The 17,292-nt window shown below is 47.4% G+C and overlaps 2 protein-coding genes across 9 annotated transcripts in view; both read right to left on the bottom strand.

Moving 5' to 3' along the window:
- Window positions 1–1,747, bottom strand: part of ARHGEF12 (Rho guanine nucleotide exchange factor 12) — a 61,735-nt gene extending 59,988 nt beyond the window's left edge. For 4 of the 6 annotated variants that reach the window (XM_026681916.2, XM_026681915.2, XM_087970150.1 and 1 more), the window contains exon 1: window positions 649–1,747. In XM_026681916.2, coding sequence (XP_026537701.2) covers window positions 649–680 — 32 coding nt within the window. In that variant the 5' untranslated portion in view covers window positions 681–1,747. The remainder of the gene's footprint in view (window positions 1–648) is intronic. The other 2 variants (XM_087970151.1, XM_087970152.1) reach the window with 2 other exon arrangements.
- An 8,203-nt stretch (window positions 1,748–9,950) lies between these two features.
- On the bottom strand, window positions 9,951–16,690 carry TLCD5 (TLC domain containing 5). Of its 3 annotated transcripts, none has more exons than XM_087970147.1 (3): window positions 16,579–16,690; window positions 15,281–15,480; window positions 9,951–11,764 (listed from the first exon to the last, which is right to left on the bottom strand). In XM_087970147.1, the coding sequence occupies exons 2-3, from the start codon at window positions 15,474–15,476 to the stop codon at window positions 11,226–11,228; spliced, it is 735 nt and encodes a 244-aa protein (XP_087826273.1). In that variant the 5' UTR covers window positions 15,477–15,480; window positions 16,579–16,690; the 3' UTR covers window positions 9,951–11,225. The 3 variants fall into 3 exon arrangements, with proteins under 3 accessions (XP_087826273.1, XP_026537692.1, XP_087826274.1); XM_026681907.2 differs by having other exon boundaries at window positions 16,593–16,665; XM_087970148.1 differs by lacking the exon at window positions 15,281–15,480 and having other exon boundaries at window positions 16,593–16,660.
- Between the last annotated feature and the right edge of the window lie 602 nt (window positions 16,691–17,292).

A 17,292-nucleotide genomic window follows, 5' to 3' on the forward strand; every position in this document is an offset into this window, starting at 1 on the left:
TAACATTTCTCTTCTATTACACGAACAAACGTTTTAGTATTTAGTTCTGGAGAACCAAATAAGTCTGGCTGCTAAAATGACTCCAGAGGTAGAGATAAACAATCCACTAAAAAGTGCTCCATCAATGGAGGTTTTTAAGAAGAGACTGGACAGTCACTTGTCTCAGATTGTATAGGTTCTCCTGCTTGAGCAGGGGGCTGGACTAGAAGACCTCCAAGGTCCTTCCAGCTCTATTCTATTGTATTCTATTCTATTCAGTGCCACTAAACCACTTGGGACATAGGTAGGCAACCTAACGTCACCCTGAATGACCTTTACTGCTAGTGATACAGTATCACCTAAGAGGCCAGGACCTTCTGTACAGCCCAAATCTTCATTGCATTTATATCAAGTTTTCAGCTGAGAAACTGCCAGTCTGGTGGCCTAGAAAACTACTAGACCGACACATTTTGGAAAGGCAACCCCAGATCTCTTGATCAGCAAATCCAAAGCCAACTCCAGAAGCGCAGCCCAGCCTTATTCATGACCACCTTTGTGCTTTCCAGGTAAGCCACCAGGTTGAACTTTTTTTTTTCTTTTTTAACCCACATCCCAAGCAAGCAGCAGCAGCAGCAGCAGCAGTAGCAGCAGATGGCGGTCCCCACTGACCTGTCCGTGATTGCGGACTGTGTGCCACTCATTGGAGCCCCCGGCAACAGGACGATTTTTTAGCCAATCTGCATCTTACGGGCAAATTTTTACGCGACTGTCACTTTCCCACACTCCACACCCAAGTTCAGAATCCAGCCGTATTCCAACGGAGAGTAGAATTAAAAGCCACACAGGTTTGTTCTTTTTTTTTTTTTTTTCAATCTTCCAAAAGATCCACCTCCCAGGACGCTCGGGGAAAAGCCACCGGGATCTTCTGCCAGCAAGAAAGGAAGGCCGTCACAGCCATGACGCGCTCCCCTGGAAACCCAGACGTCGCCTCGGTTCGAAAGGAAGACCCATCTCAGTCGAAGGACAGTTAATCGGCCGAGGAAGAAGATGATGATGATGAAGAAGAAGGTGCCTCTGGTTCAATTCCTCCTTCCCAGCCCTTCGTTCCCTCATCACAATCCCAGGATCTTCTCCAGACTTTTAGAGCATCCAGGACAGCCAGGTAGAGTCCTCAATTTGGCAAGGAGTCCTCAATTTGGCTGGGGCTGTTACCCTTCCAGAAAAACCCAAAGATAAACAGCAGAAAGGAACCGGGGGGAGTGCAGGAGGGTGGTGGTTAATGTAGAGATTCAGGGTGGATCTTCTCCAGACTTCTACAGCGTCCAAGACAGTCAGATAGGTCAAAGCGAGGAATCCTCAACAGGCTGGGGGCTGCTCCCCTTCCAGAAAGACCCCAAGAAAAACAACAGAAAAAGAACTGGGGGGCTTTGATTTAGATATTCAGGGCAGGGGACCAGGAAAGGGGAGGCCTTTCTAGCTTCTTCCCTCCAACTCTTTAAAAAAAAAAAAAAAAAGGATTTCCTCCAGGATCTCTGCAAGGTCTGGGTGCTGAGAAGCCAACACCCCCCCCCAAAAAAAAAGCCTTTATGGGGCAGCCTTTCAAACCTTTCCAAGTGGAAAGCAGCCACCCCCAAACACCCACACCCCGCAAAGGAAAGAAAGAAGGCAGGCAGGCCTTTTCCTTAAGAGGGGGGGGTGTCAAAAAAAGAGGGGGGCACAGCGGGGTCCCCTTTGGAGCTGCCCCTTCCAAGGGGAGCTCACACCATTCCTCGAGAGAGATAAAATACAAAATTAAAACACAAATTCCTACATAGGCGGGTGGGAAGGGGAGGGGCTTGCAGAGCCCCTCCTCCAAGAAGCCAGGCGCGCCCCCGCGACAGTCCCGCGCCTGCGGGCCGGGTCGGAGGAGGAGCCCACCTTGGCCCCCGGCCCGCTTCCTAGGCCTCGGCGGGCTTCATCCCGCCCTCGGGGCTGCTGACAGGGCGGCTTGAGAGCCCCCCCCCCCTCTCTCCACCGGCGGCCCTTTCCGGCCCGCTTGGCCGACTCGGCCCGTCCCGCCTGAGGAGATTTGGAAACGACGAGCGGCCGCCGACGAAGCCCAGCCCGGTGCGATGAGGGGGAGAAGCGGCTGTCCGCTGCCTGGCGAGCCACTACTTTGCTTTCTCCGTCGTCGTCGTCGTCCGTCTTTTCTCCCGCCGCCGCTCCTGAGGCGATCTTTTTACCTCAGGCCAACGGTCCCCGCCGGCTTCCTCAGCCAGGCCTCGGCTCCCCCTCGGCAACCTTCGGCCTTTTCCGGCACTCCCGGGACTCGTTTTCCTTCGCCTCGGCTCTCCCTTCCCTTTGCGACGTTGGCCGCCGCCGCCGCCGCTCTCCCTCCTCCCTCCCCCTCCCTCCCTCCCCCGCGCTCCAGCTTTTTTTTTCCACCCGACCTCGCGAGATCCCTCCGCCGGGACTCCGCCTGACGTGGTTGTGTTTTGTATTCCCCCTCCTCTCCCGTAGCCTTGTCGCTTCCGCCGCGGGATGGAAAAAAATAAAAAAGGGATGCGAGGAAAAGGAGTCCCTTGAAGGATGGGAAGTTCTGGAAGGCAGGAGCCGCGTTGTTTAAGAGTAAGGGGGTGTGGGTGGGAGATGCAGGTTTTCCAAAGAAGAGACTTAAGTGCTGAAAGGGAGTTGGTCTGGAATGGCGTGCAAAGAGAGCTAAAGAGCCAAAGCCACAAAAGTGAAATTGGGACAGAGTTGCAAAGTTGCTTCCACTTCTGTGAACCAACCGAGCTCATCTCCTTCCTTTTAAAGAGAGATTTCAAAGTTAGGACACAAGGCAAGGACAATAACTGCTCACAATCTTCTGCAGCTAAGAGCCCCTCTGGGGGGGGGGGAGTTTTGGCCCAAATGCACACTTCCAACTCTGTGAACCATACAGCTGCTTTTGGGGAGGTTTGCAAACAGTCGAGGTGATGCTATTCATTATTTTTCCCTTCCTATGGACTTCCTTCCAGGGAGTGGGGAAAAAAAAGACCGACACAGAGAGAGAGAGAGAGACCAAATGTTCAATGCTTTAAGCCGAGTGTGCTTATGAGCCTGCTCTGTCACAAAACCGGTTCTTTATATACCAATATACATCATGCACATACATGATATGCAAAACATCAAGACGCGGAAAGCAGGGCTGGCAAAACAAATGAGTTGATGCATCAGGAGAACCATCTTGCTCACAAAAACAGACTTTTTAAAATGTCAGAGTTTCCTCCCCTCCTTCGTGGTGTTTTTGCTTGGCCGGTGTTTGAATAAGATCAGCGAAAAACTTGCAGTCTTTTAAGATAATTAAAACTTTAAAAAGCCAGGAGGAATAGAAGCAAAAAGGTTGGTTAACCCTGAAGCTCTTGGGGGAATTTTTCCAGCATGGATTCCATCGTTTGGCTATGCAACCCAAAGATAAGAAGAACAGAACAGAATAACAGAGTTGAAAGGGACTTTGGAGGTCTTCTAGTCCAACCCCTTGCTCAAGCAGGAAACCCTATACCATTTCAGACAAATGATATTTGATGTGAAACAAATCTTGCTCGCTCTCGCTCTCTCTCTCTCTCAGCAAGTGAGGTCATTCTACAGTATGTTGCTGTGTCATCTAGTTTGTGCCTAAGTCCAGTGATCATTACACAAAGTGGACACAAGGAGAATGACTTGCATTAGAGAAGACTTGTTTGTGGAGATCCTCAGTCCTCCAGGTGCTGGTTGTCCCAAAGGTGTTTTTTGTTTTTTTTCAAGAGGCAACTGGATTTTCTTGTTTTTCTTTGAAGACATTTAGCTTCTCATCCAAGAAGCTTCTTCAGCTCTGACTTCGATGATTGGAAGAAGAAGAAGAAGGAAGATGGTGGGAAGAAGAAGAAGAAGGAAGATGGTGGGAAGAAGGAAGGAAGGAAGGTGGGTGGGTGGAGGAATGAAGAAGGAAGAAAGAAAAGAAAAAAGAGAAGAAAAGAAGAAAGTCTATGGAAATTCTCAGTCAGCCAGGTCTCCTGGTTGTCCCAAAGGTGCTTTTTTTTCAAGAGGCAACTGAACTTTCTGGTTTTTCTTTGAAGACGTTTAGCTTCTCATCCAAGAAGCTTCTTCAGCTCTGATTGGATGGTGGGAAGAAGAAAATGGTGAGAAGAAGGAAGGAAGGAAGGAAGGAAGGAAGGAAGGAAGGAAGGAAGGAAGGAGAGTGGGTAGATGGAGGAAGAAAGGAAGGAAGGAAGAAAAAAAAGAAGAAGAAGAAAGTCTATGGAGCATCTCCTTCCTCCAGGTGCTGGTTGTCCCAAAGGTGCTTTTTCAAGAGCAACTGGACTTTCTGGTTTTTCTTTGAAGGTGTTTCACTTCTCATCCAAGAAGCTTCTGAACTGAACTGAAGACGCTTCTTGGATGAAAAGCGAAATGTCTTCCAGGAAAAATTAAAGTCTACTTACTTTTTGAAAAAGCACCCTTGGGATGAGAGAAGACGAGCTACCTTCCTTCTTCAGGAGAAAGGAAGACATTTTCTCCGAGAGGACCCTCCAGGGGTGAATTAGCGAAGGAAGGCTCAAAAGCTCCTATCCCCACAAAACACGCTTTCTCAACCATGGCAACTTGAAGGCACTAAGGCTGAGAAACATTGCCATACAGGTAATCCTTGACTTCTACCACCACAAATGGTGCCAGAATGTCCATCGCTAAGCAAGGGGCTTGTGAAGTGAGTCGCACCCGATTTTACAAGCTGTTTTGTCGAGGGTCATTAAATGAGTCGTGCAGTTGTTAAGCAAATCGGGCTTCCCCCGTTGTCAGGAACCAGTGGGAAGATCACAAATGACAATCGCACGATCCTGGGACGTTGGAAATACATGCGGCTTGCCAAGTGCCTGTATTTTGATCACGTGACCACAAGGATCCTGAAAAAAAGGTCATAAATGTGAACCCCGGTCATAAGTCCCTTTTTTCAGTCCCTTTGTGACTTTGAACCGTCACTAAACGAATGGCTGTAACTTGGGGATTACCTTGTGCTGCGGTGGCGGGGTGATTAGAGTGCAGTACTGCAGGCTTCTTCTGCTGACTGCCAGCTGTCTGCAGTTTGGTAGTTCGATCCTGACCGGCTCAAGGTTGACTCAGCCTTCTACCCTTCCGAGGTCGATAAAATGAGGACCCAGATTGTCAGCCCAGAGGCTGACTCTGTAAACCACTTAGGGCTGTAAAGCACTGTGAAGTAGTATGTAAGCCTAAGTGTTATTGCTACTTTCCTTCCTTCCTTCCTTCCTTCCTTCCTTCCTTCCTTCCTTCCTTCCTTCCTTCCTTCCTTCCTTCCTTCCTTCCTTCCTTCCTTCCTTCCTTCCTTCTTTCCTTCCCAGTGGTTAGAATGCAGTGTTGCAGACTAACTCTGCCCACAGCAGCAGTTCGATCCTGACCGGTTCAAGGTTGACTCAGCCTTCCGTCCTTCCGAGGTGGGTAAAATGAGGACCCAGAGTGTTGAGGGCAATATGCTGGCTCTATAAACCGCTTAGATAAGGCTGTAAAGCACTGTGAAGCGATATGTACATCTAAGTGTTATTGCTGTTGTACACTCTGCAGGGTTGAACGTGCAATACTGTGTGCAAATACCATTTTGTATGTTGTGTGTGTGATTGTGAGAGGCATAAAATAAGGATATGTTTAGATTTATTCATGGCATGGAAACAATAGCTCGGGGTTTCTGTTTCTGCCCTCCTTGCTCACCGAATGAAAGCCAGCTGCTGCAGAAGAAAAGCTGAAGAAGTTGTGGCATCTGTGTGGGTTTCACACTGGTATTTGGCTTGCCGTGGGAAAGAGAGAAGGGGAAAGATGGATGACAAAGAAGCCTTGCTTTTTAGTTCTTGATTGTTAAAGTTGTTTATCCCGTCACTTTCCTTTGCAACCATGAGGACTAGAGGCTTACAGTTTTTAAGGCACGAAGTTGATTCTGAGGCAGCTCCTCACTGTTGGATTGGTTCTCGTATTGTGTCCATCCACGATTTGTTTAAGCTTTGCTTTAGTAGCTGAAATGTGTTAAAATATTAGTAGTTCGGGTTGGGAGTTAGGCTGTGGGTTTGAGTCTAATTTGCATCTCATAAAAAGGTATTTAAAGACCAGCGCTCTGGCGGACAAGCCCAACTCAAAACGCACGGACGACGTCTCCTCGAATGGCGACGAACCACATTGCCAAGCTCGGAATTCAGACCAACAGCCTTACTTTAAGCGGCTCACGTTCGCTAGGTTTGCGTAAAATGCTAAGCAACAAATCAGAATTTAAGAGCTGGAGTTATGCAAGGGTCGCCCTGAAGCAAAATGTGCGTCAAATCAAATCAGTAAATAAAGACTCTAAAGTTCCTACCCAGCCATTTGCATTACGGCTCAGTAATGATCAGAAGTTACATATCAGAAGCTGGATATTTCTTCAAGCTGTACCTGTGTTTTTCACAAATGAAAAGCAAAATTAAGTACTGAAAACACAACTTATCTTCTTTTCCCTGGCGGCATTAAAATACGAAGGTTTTCAAAAATAAAAACTGTGTACCAAAGCTACCCACATGGGTAGTTCAATCTTAGCAACTTTAAGATGTGTGGGTTCTTCACTCCCAGAATTCCCCAGCCAGCTTGGAATTCTGGGAGTTTAAATCCACACTTCTTAAAGTTTCAAACGCTGAAAAACACTGCTTTTAGACTTCGAGAAAGAGTCCCAAAAAGAGAGTAGGGTTGTTGTTTTTTTAAAGTTTTCTTACATTTGCATGGCAACGATTCCCATATACTTCACCAAAAGCGACACCGCTCGATGTATTGACTTAGGGCAAAAGAATCGCTGAGCTGAAAGTCCAGGATCCAAACGGTTTCTGAGAAACTGTCTGTTCGGAATAAAAGGTCCTGCAAACTTTTATTGACTTTTGCAGCTCTCTTTTAGATCCACGGCCATCAGGGGAAAACACTTTGGCTAGGCTAAGCAAGGTTTCTATGGCAGGAATCCTGTCTCATTTATTTCCCCTTGCCAGGAAATCCATGGGCAACCTGAGTTTGGTGCATTCTCTAATGCTGCAATCCGTCACCATTAAAGCTTTATTGCCCCACGAGTTTCTTTTAATTCACAGCATTCGGGTCCAAATGAACAGCCTGCACAACGTCCATTGGGAAGTCAGGAACATTTGGAAGAGGCTCTAAATTGCCAGGAAACGTTCTCAGAAGGAGAGCAGAGAGATTAAAGTAGCAATTAATATTAAAGATGGCTGCGTTGCATGATTGAAGCAACACAAAACTATTTTGTAATAAATACGATTTACACACTCATACAAAACAAGCACACTTTCTACTGCAGTGTTTCTCAACCCAGATAGCATTTAAGATGGGTGGACTTCAACTCCCAGAATTCCCTGGGAGGAAGGCTAGGAATTCTGGGAGTTGAAGCCCACGGCCAAGGTTGAGAAACACTATTCTAGTGTGCAATATAACAAGCTATTCAAAATAGATTGTTTTCTGGGATTTTAAATATTCTCTCGTTTTTGTATCAAAGAAGGAAATTTATAGAACCTGGTACAATTTTTATAGAGGGCCCAGAGTAAAAAGATTTAATTTGCTAATTAACATTCATGCCACAGACATACAGGAAGAAAAACCGGATTTTTGCAAGCCATTAGATGGCTGTTGTTGCTTTTATTTTTTTTAAAAAAAAGCTTACAAAAACCTCCTTTTTAAACGATTGCGTCTCTTGTAGAGAGAATTGGCAAGAGAAAAATAGTAAAACTGTGGCAGGTTATGAAACAGCAGCTATGAAAATGGAGCATTTCAATAGCAGTGTTTCAAGAAACCATTAGGATTACTATTATGTACAGCGCCTGGATTGGGGAAAATGAATTTGATCCAGAAACGGCAACCTCCTTCACATACCACACAAAGCCACCAATTTATTACACTAAATAAAACCCCAGGCTAGGTTTGATTTATCTATCAAACCGTAAACCATGATGCTTGATTCGCCCTTCACCCGTATTGCTTTTTCAATTTTGGCTTAGAGGGATGTGTACATTTAGCACACCAAATCTGGCAATACATAGTTAAGAGAAGCTTGTCTTAGTACAAAAACTTGACTGTACAGATGTGAGGTACTGGTGTGTCTTTTATTGGCTTTTCAGAATGCAGCAGCTTCCAATTTTTCTTCACAGATCTTTCTCCCAAGCTCCCCTTCCCTTCTCGCCTTTTAAACAGATTGTCATCCTGAAGGCTTTTGAATGAAGATGGGGAGCTCTGGTTTCCCTACGAAGGCTTGAAAAAAGCCAGACGGTGAGTTGTGTTTTCATTTGTTCGGATAGCAGAATAACAGAATTGGAAGGGACCTTGGAGGTCTTCTAGTCCAGCCACCCTGCTCAGGCAGGAAATCCTATACCATTTCAGACAACTGGCTGTCCAATCTCTTCTTTAAAACCTCCAGTATTGCAGCATTGCTAGTATGGATTTTTTTTTTTTCAAACTGTCCAAAAAACATGAATATCCAGAAGCTTAAAGTCCTGCCAATATGTGTTGCATCTCTTATTCATCCTTGTATGTGTTAATTAAAAGAACACCTATTTATTGTTGGCTTGTTAACAACGAAAACCGCTTTTCTTTCTGTGGATGTGTACAACAGTGGGAGCAGACATGTAACACACAAAAGCATGAGATGTTGTGGCCCGCCAGTGGAGGAGGTTAGGGAGGAACATGGGCCAGTCTTGGAGTCTGGGGAAGGCTCTGATGAGGGCTCTGCGTCGGAGGCAGAAATGGGGCCAGGGTCCTCTGACAGTTATTAGCTGCCTTCAGAGTCGGAGATCAGTAGGGCAGAAGAACAGCTGGAGCCTGTTCCCGCTGTGCACATGCGCAGAGCTGCCAGGAGAAGTGAACAGCTAAAGAACAAGGGTCAACTCGGGAGTAAAGGCATAGGTGGACGCTGAATGGCCCCTCCCATAGGGAATAAAGAGGAGCAAAAGGGGAGTGGGGTTTGCAGGAGGCAATTAGTTCATTTAATTAGGGTGAAGATTTGCTCATGACTCCTTGCCCAGTATTTTCTTGTATGGCCTTGCGCTTGGAAGCTTTCGGCCTGGCAACTCTCCAAGCCTGATAAGGTCTGTGGTTGTCAATCACTCTTAAAAGATTGCTTGCCGGACTTTGCTGGATATGAACGAGAGGAATTCACATTTAGTCTAATAAAAAGGGTTTTTTGTTGGGACGAGGAGTCTGCTTCGTGATTTTGTGAAGCTTAGGTCAGAACATGAACATCCAGGCTGCTGCTTCTACGTGCGATACCATCATGCCAGCGCCAGGCGTACACTCTACCAATTTTATGTCCATAAAATCTTTTTTTTTTAATGATTTGTTATAAAACATAATACAGTTCTGCTGTGCCCATCGCTGGTGGGACACTGGAATCACTGTTACATGGTAATGCCAGACGTGTATACATGTTGACCTCTTAGTGACAACTTCATCGGTTAGCCCTTTCAAAGACCAAAGCCCTTCGCCCTCTGGGAAGGAAGAGTTTTGGGGAACAGAGCAGCATAGAAACCGTAGTAGTAAAAGAAACCATTTGTCAGTCCATCCATCCGTCAATAAATAAATAAAATTAAACAGCTCATCTCTTTAAAGATTTGCTTCCTGTCTGTCAAACCTGGGCCTTTCGCAGGGAAGAAATCGATGAGAGGCCAGCTGAGCCAAGGAAACAAACCTACTTTGAAACCTGGAATGTGCCCATGGGATGAACATTCACAGGTTCCTCTGTTGGAAAACCAGAGCAGATTCCTTGACCGTGGGAAATCTAGTACACCAAGGAGATCCTTTTAGCTCCCCGTCCCACCCCGCCCCCCCACTCCATGGTATGAAAATCATCCCAGCATGGAAAAGGGGAATCAGGTTGACATTGGCTGCAGAGGGGTTAACTCTAAATTCTGCAATCTCCCCATGGGAATCCAGACTGATTTCTAAACTGGTTTCTTTTTTTCTTCTCTTTTCTTTTCTTTTGTTAGTCTTAGTTGACTCTCTTTTGCTTAGTACAGATGATAACAGAAAACATTTTGTGTTGATTCAGCAATAGGATTGGCAAGGAAAAGATAGTGATGGAGAAGATCTCCCAGATCTGGAAGGGGGCAGCTATGGAGGAAGGAAGGAGTCTGGACAGTATCTGGAAGGAGACATGCATGATGGATGGATGGGTGGGTGGGTGGGTGGGTGGACAGAAGATAGGAAGGGTGGATAGATGGATGGATAGATGGAAGGAAGGTAGATAGATAGGAAGGAAGGGTGATAGGAAGGATGGGTGGGGGGATGGATGGATAGAAGATAGGAAGGATGGATGGAAGGAAGGAAGAAGGAAGGTAGACAGGAAGGATAGTAGGAAGGTTTGGTGGATGGATGGATGGATGGATGGATGGATGGATGGATGGATAGATAGATAGATAGATAGATAGATAGATAGATAGATAGATAGATAGATAGATAGATAGATAGATAGTAGACAGACAGACAGATCTCTATGTATTTAATGCCAGGGAAGCTAAGGATTGGGCTATAACTCTAACTGGTTATAGGCCATCAATCCTTACCTTCCCTGGCATTAATCCAAAGAAGACCTAGGAAGAACCCATTCTAAATTATTTATAGACCATGCTCTTCTATATCTTACCCATGTTTCATCTTGTCCCCTTAGCTCAGGTACAGAGAACAAGAGAGAGAGAGGAAAAATAATCCAAACCAGGAAAAATTGGACAGCGGCAGCCAACCCAGCCAGGAGATTCTTTAGAAATACTCCTGGGTTACTGGGCTCGTGCCTTAATTTTGAAAAACAGATTGTTAGAAAAGTCCCCCACGGTAGGAGGGTGTGCAACGCATTCCCACTAGGCACAAGCATTTGCACTGGGCTGAAACAGGAATCGACTATTCTGGCTTGCAACATCTGGACGCATCTCTCCAGACCATACTTATCTTCCACCTTTCCACACATTGCTTAGGACATCAGTGGTGGCCGTTGTCTCATTTCGTCCTCCAACAGTTCTGTGAAGTAGGGTTGACTTGGAGTAGCAGTAAGTCCACCCACATCCAACCAAGGTTCATGGTTGAGCAGGGAGATGGAGCCTGGATTTCTCCGGACCTAGTCCTGTGATCTACCTACAATGAAGGGCCTTGGCCCCTTCACTCTGTTGGTGATTCAAACAAGACCTTGGAGGTGCAGCCCAGACTAATTATCGACACTAAATCTTGAGAGAGAACAACCCACACTCAAGTCAGTGACTCTTGAGATATCCGTTGGAGTTCAAGTCCACCTCTTTGTTCCACCAAGCCCTCCAGGCTTGATATTTCTTCATGGTTTTGCGCTGGGCAAACCTAAAGATACTGACCATGAAAACACAAGACACGGCGTACATGATGAAGCCTCCAACCTTGATGAAGACCCGGGGCCTGGGGGACAACAACACGCAGTACATCAGCCAAGCGCCGACCCCGATCCTCACGCCTGCGAAAAGCACCACAAAGAGGAAGTCCACCACGTCCCCTATCAAGCTGGGGTACAGCCCCTTCTCCCGCAGAAACCAGCGGGCCTGCAGGAAGGGGTTGGTCAGTTCGCTGCCAAAGATGACGGCGTTGACCTCGGCGGCCGACTCACCCAAGGCCAGGGAGGCGCTGATTCCCAGGATGCTGACAGAATGGTGGACTAGCATCAAAGGCCCTTCAGCCTTGAAGTAGACGCACCAGCCCAGGTCAAACAGGAAGTAGCCCAAACTGATGCACAAGACGTGGACCTGGAGCACCGTGTTTGGGAATCCTAGAGGAGGAGAAAAGGAAGAGAGAAAAGTCAACGGTGCAAGTAGAGATTAGGCAAAAGCTGGCTCAAAAAAAACAGTCACTGTGAGAGGCACCTCAGATTCCTAATGGACACTCCCTTAAACACGAGCCAGCTGTGTGCGGCAGCAGCAGCAGCCAATAAAATCCTTGGTTGTATAAACAGAGGCACAGAATCAAAATCACGGGAAGGATTAGCACCACTTTATAAAGCCTTAGTAAGGCCACACCTGGAATTCTGCATCTAGTTTTGGTCCCCACATCACAAAAAGGTTGTTGAGACTCTAGAAAGAGCGCAAAGAAGAGCAACAAAGATGATTAGGGGACTGGAGGCTAAAACATATGAAGAACGGTTGCAGGATTTAGGTATGTCTAGTCCAGAGAAAAGAAGGACTAGCGGGGACATGATAGCAGTATTCCAGTATTTATGGAGTCGCCACAAAGAAGAGGGGGTCAAATTATTCTTCAAAGCCCCAGAAGGCAAGACAAGAAACAATGCATGGAAACTCATCAAGGAGAGAAGCAACCTGGAATTGAGGAGAAAGTCCTAACGGTGAAGACAATTAACGAGTGGAACAGAAGTTGCCTTCAGAAATCGTGGGTACTTCCATCACAGGAGGTTTTTAAGAAGAGACTGGACAGCCGTAGGATCTCCTGCTTGAGTAAGGGGCTGGACTATATGGTCTCCAAGGTCCCTTCCAGCTCTATTCTGATTCTAATCACAGCGGACACGCAGATCTCACAGGTGCTAGAATCTTGTAACGTATGATGACAATTGAAGCCAACATTTTTGTTGCTAAGTGGGACAGTGGCTAAATGAATTTTGCCCCATTTTATGACCTTTCTTGCCACAGTTGTTCAAGTGAGTCACTGCCGTTGTTAAATTAGCCACACGGTTGTCATAAGAGCAGAAAAGGGGATCGCTGCGACCATCATAAGTATGAGCCACTTGTCAAGCATCTGGATTTTGATCACGTGGCCATGGAGGTGCTGCCATGGTTATAAAGTGTGACCAATGGCCATAAGTCACGTTTTTCAGTGATGTTGTCACTTTGAACGGTCACCAAATGAACTGTTGTAAGTTGAGGACTACCTAGACTAGATTTTAATTTTTAAAAAAACTGCTGAATACCACCAGAGAATCAAATATTTCATTTGGTTTGACGAATAATTTTTGATTATTATTCTGCCCCTCCACTACCGGTTATGGGTCCGTAATAACAGATAACAGATAATCAGAGTTGGAAGGGACCTTGTAGGTCATCTAGTCCAACCCCTGCCCAAGCGGGAGATTCTACACCAGTGGTGGCTAACCTTTTTGGGCTCCTGTGCCAAAAATTGTGCGCATGCTTGCACGCTCGCACTTGCGTGCCAGCACCTAGAAGGCAATACACACCCACATCCACGTCCCCTACACATGCGCGCACAATCCTTCTCCACCCTCACCCACCCCTGCTGCCCCCTGACCTGCACTGCACCTCACAGGTTATTTTTGGCTGGTTTGAGGACTTTTTCGGCCTCCCAGAGGAAGGCTTCTGCAGGCTTTGCAGGCTGAAAACTAGCCCCGTTTCGTCACTTCTGGTATTTTCGGGAAAACAGGAAGTGATGAAATGTGGCTAGTTTTCCTCCTGAAAAGCCCGCAGAAGCCTTCCTCAAGCCTTTGGGAGGCTGAAAAAGGCCTCAAACCAGCCAAAAATCACCTGTGAGGCGCCCACATGCACAGTGAGGTAAGTTTGCCGGCACAAATGGCTCTGCATGTCACCTGTGGCACGCATGCCATAGGTTCGCCATCACGGCCCTACACCATTTCTGACAGGTGACAGTCCAATCTCTTCTTGAAAGCTTCCAGTGATGAAGCTGCCACAACTTCTGAAGGCAACTTCTGTTCCATTGATTGATTGCTCTCATTGTCAGAAAATTTCTCCTTATTTCCAGGTTGAATCTCTCCTTGTTCCGTTTCCATCCATTATTCCTTGTCTGGCCTACAGGCGCTTTAGAAAATAGTTTGATCCCCTCCTCTCTGGGGCACGATACAGGAAGTGAGCTACTACTAGGATCAAGGAGGGAGCTAAACAAAATAATTTATGATCAGAGTAACACAGTAGGTTTGGGTCCAGATTGAAACGTTGCTATTATTTATTCCTGTACACACGTTGTTATTGGATTTCACATTGTTTTTACAAGCATTTTTATTTCCTCACGTCAAGGAAAGAAAACCAAGATTGGTGGGACCAGTTAACTAACTCATATCATAAAATACACGCAAGTTAATAAGATGTCACGCTGCCTGTTAATTACGATCAATAAAGAACAGGACACCGTATTGTAAATTTAGATGGAAGTCATTCCTAGGTGGACTTATTTCCGCCCTCTTTCTGAATTCTGTTTAAAAGGGCAACTGCTGATTTCCTGGCCTCCAAATAAAGGTCCAATGACGGCCACGATGGAGCCCAAAATTTCCATTCCAGAGCAAAGGCAAGACAAAAAAAGTGTGCTTCATTTTACAACATTTTTTTTTTGCACAGTTATTAAGAAAAATCGCTGCAGTCGTTAAATGAGTCACACCGTTGTTAAGTGAGTCGGGCTTTCCCCATTGACTATGCTTGTCAGAAGGCTGGCTGGGAAGGTTACCAATGGACCTACTGGGTTATGTGATGACCCAGAGAGTGTAACACAAACGTAACAAAATCCGAAACATAAATAAATGTCCTTTAATGCCTCCAACTTGGCCCCCACTGCTCAATAATTCTCAGTTGGAGATAAAACTTATTCAAAAATAGTCTTCGAAAGAAAGCAATACAGTCCGAACTTAATGGGCAGATAGAGGTGAAAATAAAAAAACCAAACAAACTACAATGAAGGAAATTCCGCAACGGACCAGGATAAGTAATTACCAACTGCAAGGAGATAACAAGGCACAGTCTGTTGGAAGGACACCAACCAAGATAACTTCAGCCCAAAAGAACACATGCTTTGCTTCTGGCAATGCTATGTTGTAACCATCTCTCTTATATACTAGTCTCCCCAGTTGCAACCAATGAGGGGGATCATGGCCACTTCCTCTCTCGTAAGCCAAGTTGTTTCCTTCTCCGTTACTCCCTGCATGTCCTAGGATGCACATGGGCCTGTTTTTCCTCTGACTGCCCAGCCAGCCTCTGCCCTTCCCCAGCCTCCTCCACAACCTCCAGAGCCACACCTCCACTCCCTGTCAGCTGTTCCTCCTCTCCCTCAGAGTCTGACTACCAAGGGCATGACAGGTTATGTGATCCACTTGCAATTTCCAAACATTAGGAGTGCTGCCAATGGTCACAGCATGGGTGTGAAAAACTGGTCCTAAGTCACACTTTTCAGTGCTGTTTGAATGGCCACTGAATCAATGGTTGTAAGTTGAGGAATACCTGTACTCTTGAGTGGCGTGGTTTCATCGTGGCTTGTTGCGGGAACTCCGAAAATAAAGGGAGAACCAAGGTTTGTTTCTATGGAAATGGGCCGGACATACCTGGGTAAGTCATTGGCCAGGGACCATCGATAAACCCAATGTAGCCAGAGAGGCAGGTGGCAAAGACGCCGTGAGTCAACGTGACCAGCCGGCAGCTCCATTCGCAGGCACGCTCTCGGTAGTGGTGGCAGGACCAGGCGTAGAGGGAGAGCCAGCCACACAGGCTGAGAGCCACCCACAACAGCATGGCCACCATCTTTCTGCAGTGGGATAGAAGGGAAATGTGGAAAGAGATGAGTGGATGGATGGATGGATGGATGGATGGATGGATGGATGGATGGATGGATGGATGGATGGATGGATGAATGGATAGATGGATGGATGGATGGATCGATCGATCGATGGATCAATGGATGGATGGATGGATGGATATCAGAGAAGACATGGTGAGAGAGATGCGGAGAAGACAATGACAGAATGAATAAAAGGATGGATGGATGGATGGATGGATGGATGGATGGATGGATGAATGAATGAATGGATAGATGTATTAATAAATGTATGGATGGATGGATGGATGGATGGATGGATGGATGGATGGATGGATGGATGGATGCATATCAGAGAAGACATGATGATGGAGATGCAGAGAAGCCAACGACAGAATGAATAAAAAAGGATGGATGGATGGATGGATGGATGTTGTTATCCAATCTCAGCAACCACCTAGATTTTCTCTGTCCCTGTCCTGGTCTTCTTCTTTCAGGTGTTCCCACACCTGTACTTCAACACTCAAGACTGGACTTCAATCCCGCCCTTCTTAAAGCTGCCAAAGGTTGAAAATACAACACTAGAGGTTCCTTCTGATCCTTCCCCGACCAAGCCACATGGGATCTATGGTTGGATCCCGCGCCCCGCACACAGGACAAGCCCTCCCTCCCTCCTTAACCAGAGCCCACCCAAGCCATGGGCATCTCCAAGCCACGAGGCATATCCCTTAGACTAGAGCAAGCTCACCGCGCGAACTAACTCTGCGGAGGCCCTCTCCTTCTCCTCCTCCCCGCCCCCGGCCGCGGCGCATGGGAGTTGCAATCCCGTTCATGGGCTGAACGGAGCCCCGGCCTCGCTTGTGCCCAAGCGCAACCTGTGGCGCGTTCCTTGCGCGCCGCCGCCGCCGCCTCCAGCCTTTTCTCCGAAAGACCCCGCAGCATCGCGAACCGGCGGGCGGCCGAAGCGCGCCCCCGATGGGTTGGAGCGCTCCCGACTGCGATCGCCCGGACTCTTCGCCCACCGCCCCACCCAGCCCCACCCAACCCAGTCAGGCTGGCCGGCTGAGGAGAGCGCGCGAGCGGGCGCACCTGTCGGAGCTTACCTGGCCAAGCCAGGCCCCGGGCGTTCTTCTTCTCCCGGTCGCCCCCGGCAACGAGGCGTGTCCCGGTGACCGAGATCACCGAGCTTCGTCCGGGCAGCGACGATGGCAGGCGGAGAACGGAAGCTTGCTTAGGGTCACCTGCTGGTGCGGAGGACGGATGGCAGCGCCCGCGGGCACCGCGCCGCCCGCCGATTGCGTGCAGGAGTCCAGCGCGTAACGGGGAAAGGAGGCGCCTTGCGGCCTCGGCTTGCTGGGAGAAGGCAGCCAGGGGCTTACTTGGACAGGCAGACCACGGTTAAATTAAACTAGGTTTAAGGCGTCCCCGGCCAAATGCGGAGAACCGTCGGAGGAAAGCAGTGAAACTGAGAAGGCGAAGGAGCGCGCCGGTCCCACAGGTACAGTAGATGCCATGGAAGGGGACGCCTACGCTTAGTTTGCCCACTAAACTGAAGTGAAGTGAAGTCCCTGTAACTGCAGCTTGGCCAGTTCAACAGGGCAGGATCCGGCCAACTGCTGTTGGGTTATAGTTGGCAATGCAGCTGTGCCAGTCCCTAGTTAGAATGCAATCGTTTCAAAATCTTGTTGGCTATAAAGATGTATATGGCCAATTAAAATATTTTGGAAGGCTAATGCTCACGTTCATTTAAGGACTGGCAATCGGGCATGTTTTAATGGGTTAAGACTAGAGGATTCATCTATG

This window comes from Notechis scutatus, chromosome 7 (assembly GCF_049901735.1).
Source record: "Notechis scutatus isolate UNSWTSFEM ecotype Mainland chromosome 7, rNotScu1.2, whole genome shotgun sequence".
In the NCBI taxonomy this organism is placed as follows: domain Eukaryota; kingdom Metazoa; phylum Chordata; class Lepidosauria; order Squamata; family Elapidae; genus Notechis; species Notechis scutatus.

What these genes read in the sequence shown, in the direction of transcription:
- TLCD5 (XM_087970147.1), bottom strand. Translation starts at nt 15,476, where the DNA reads ATGGTGGCCATGCTGTTGTGGGTGGCTCTCAGCCTGTGTGGCTGGCTC. An exon ending in CTGGCCAATGACTTACCCAG is followed by an intron (nt 11,765 to 15,280) that starts GTATGTCCGGCC and finishes CTCCTCCTCTAG; the next exon opens with GATTCCCAAACACGGTGCTC.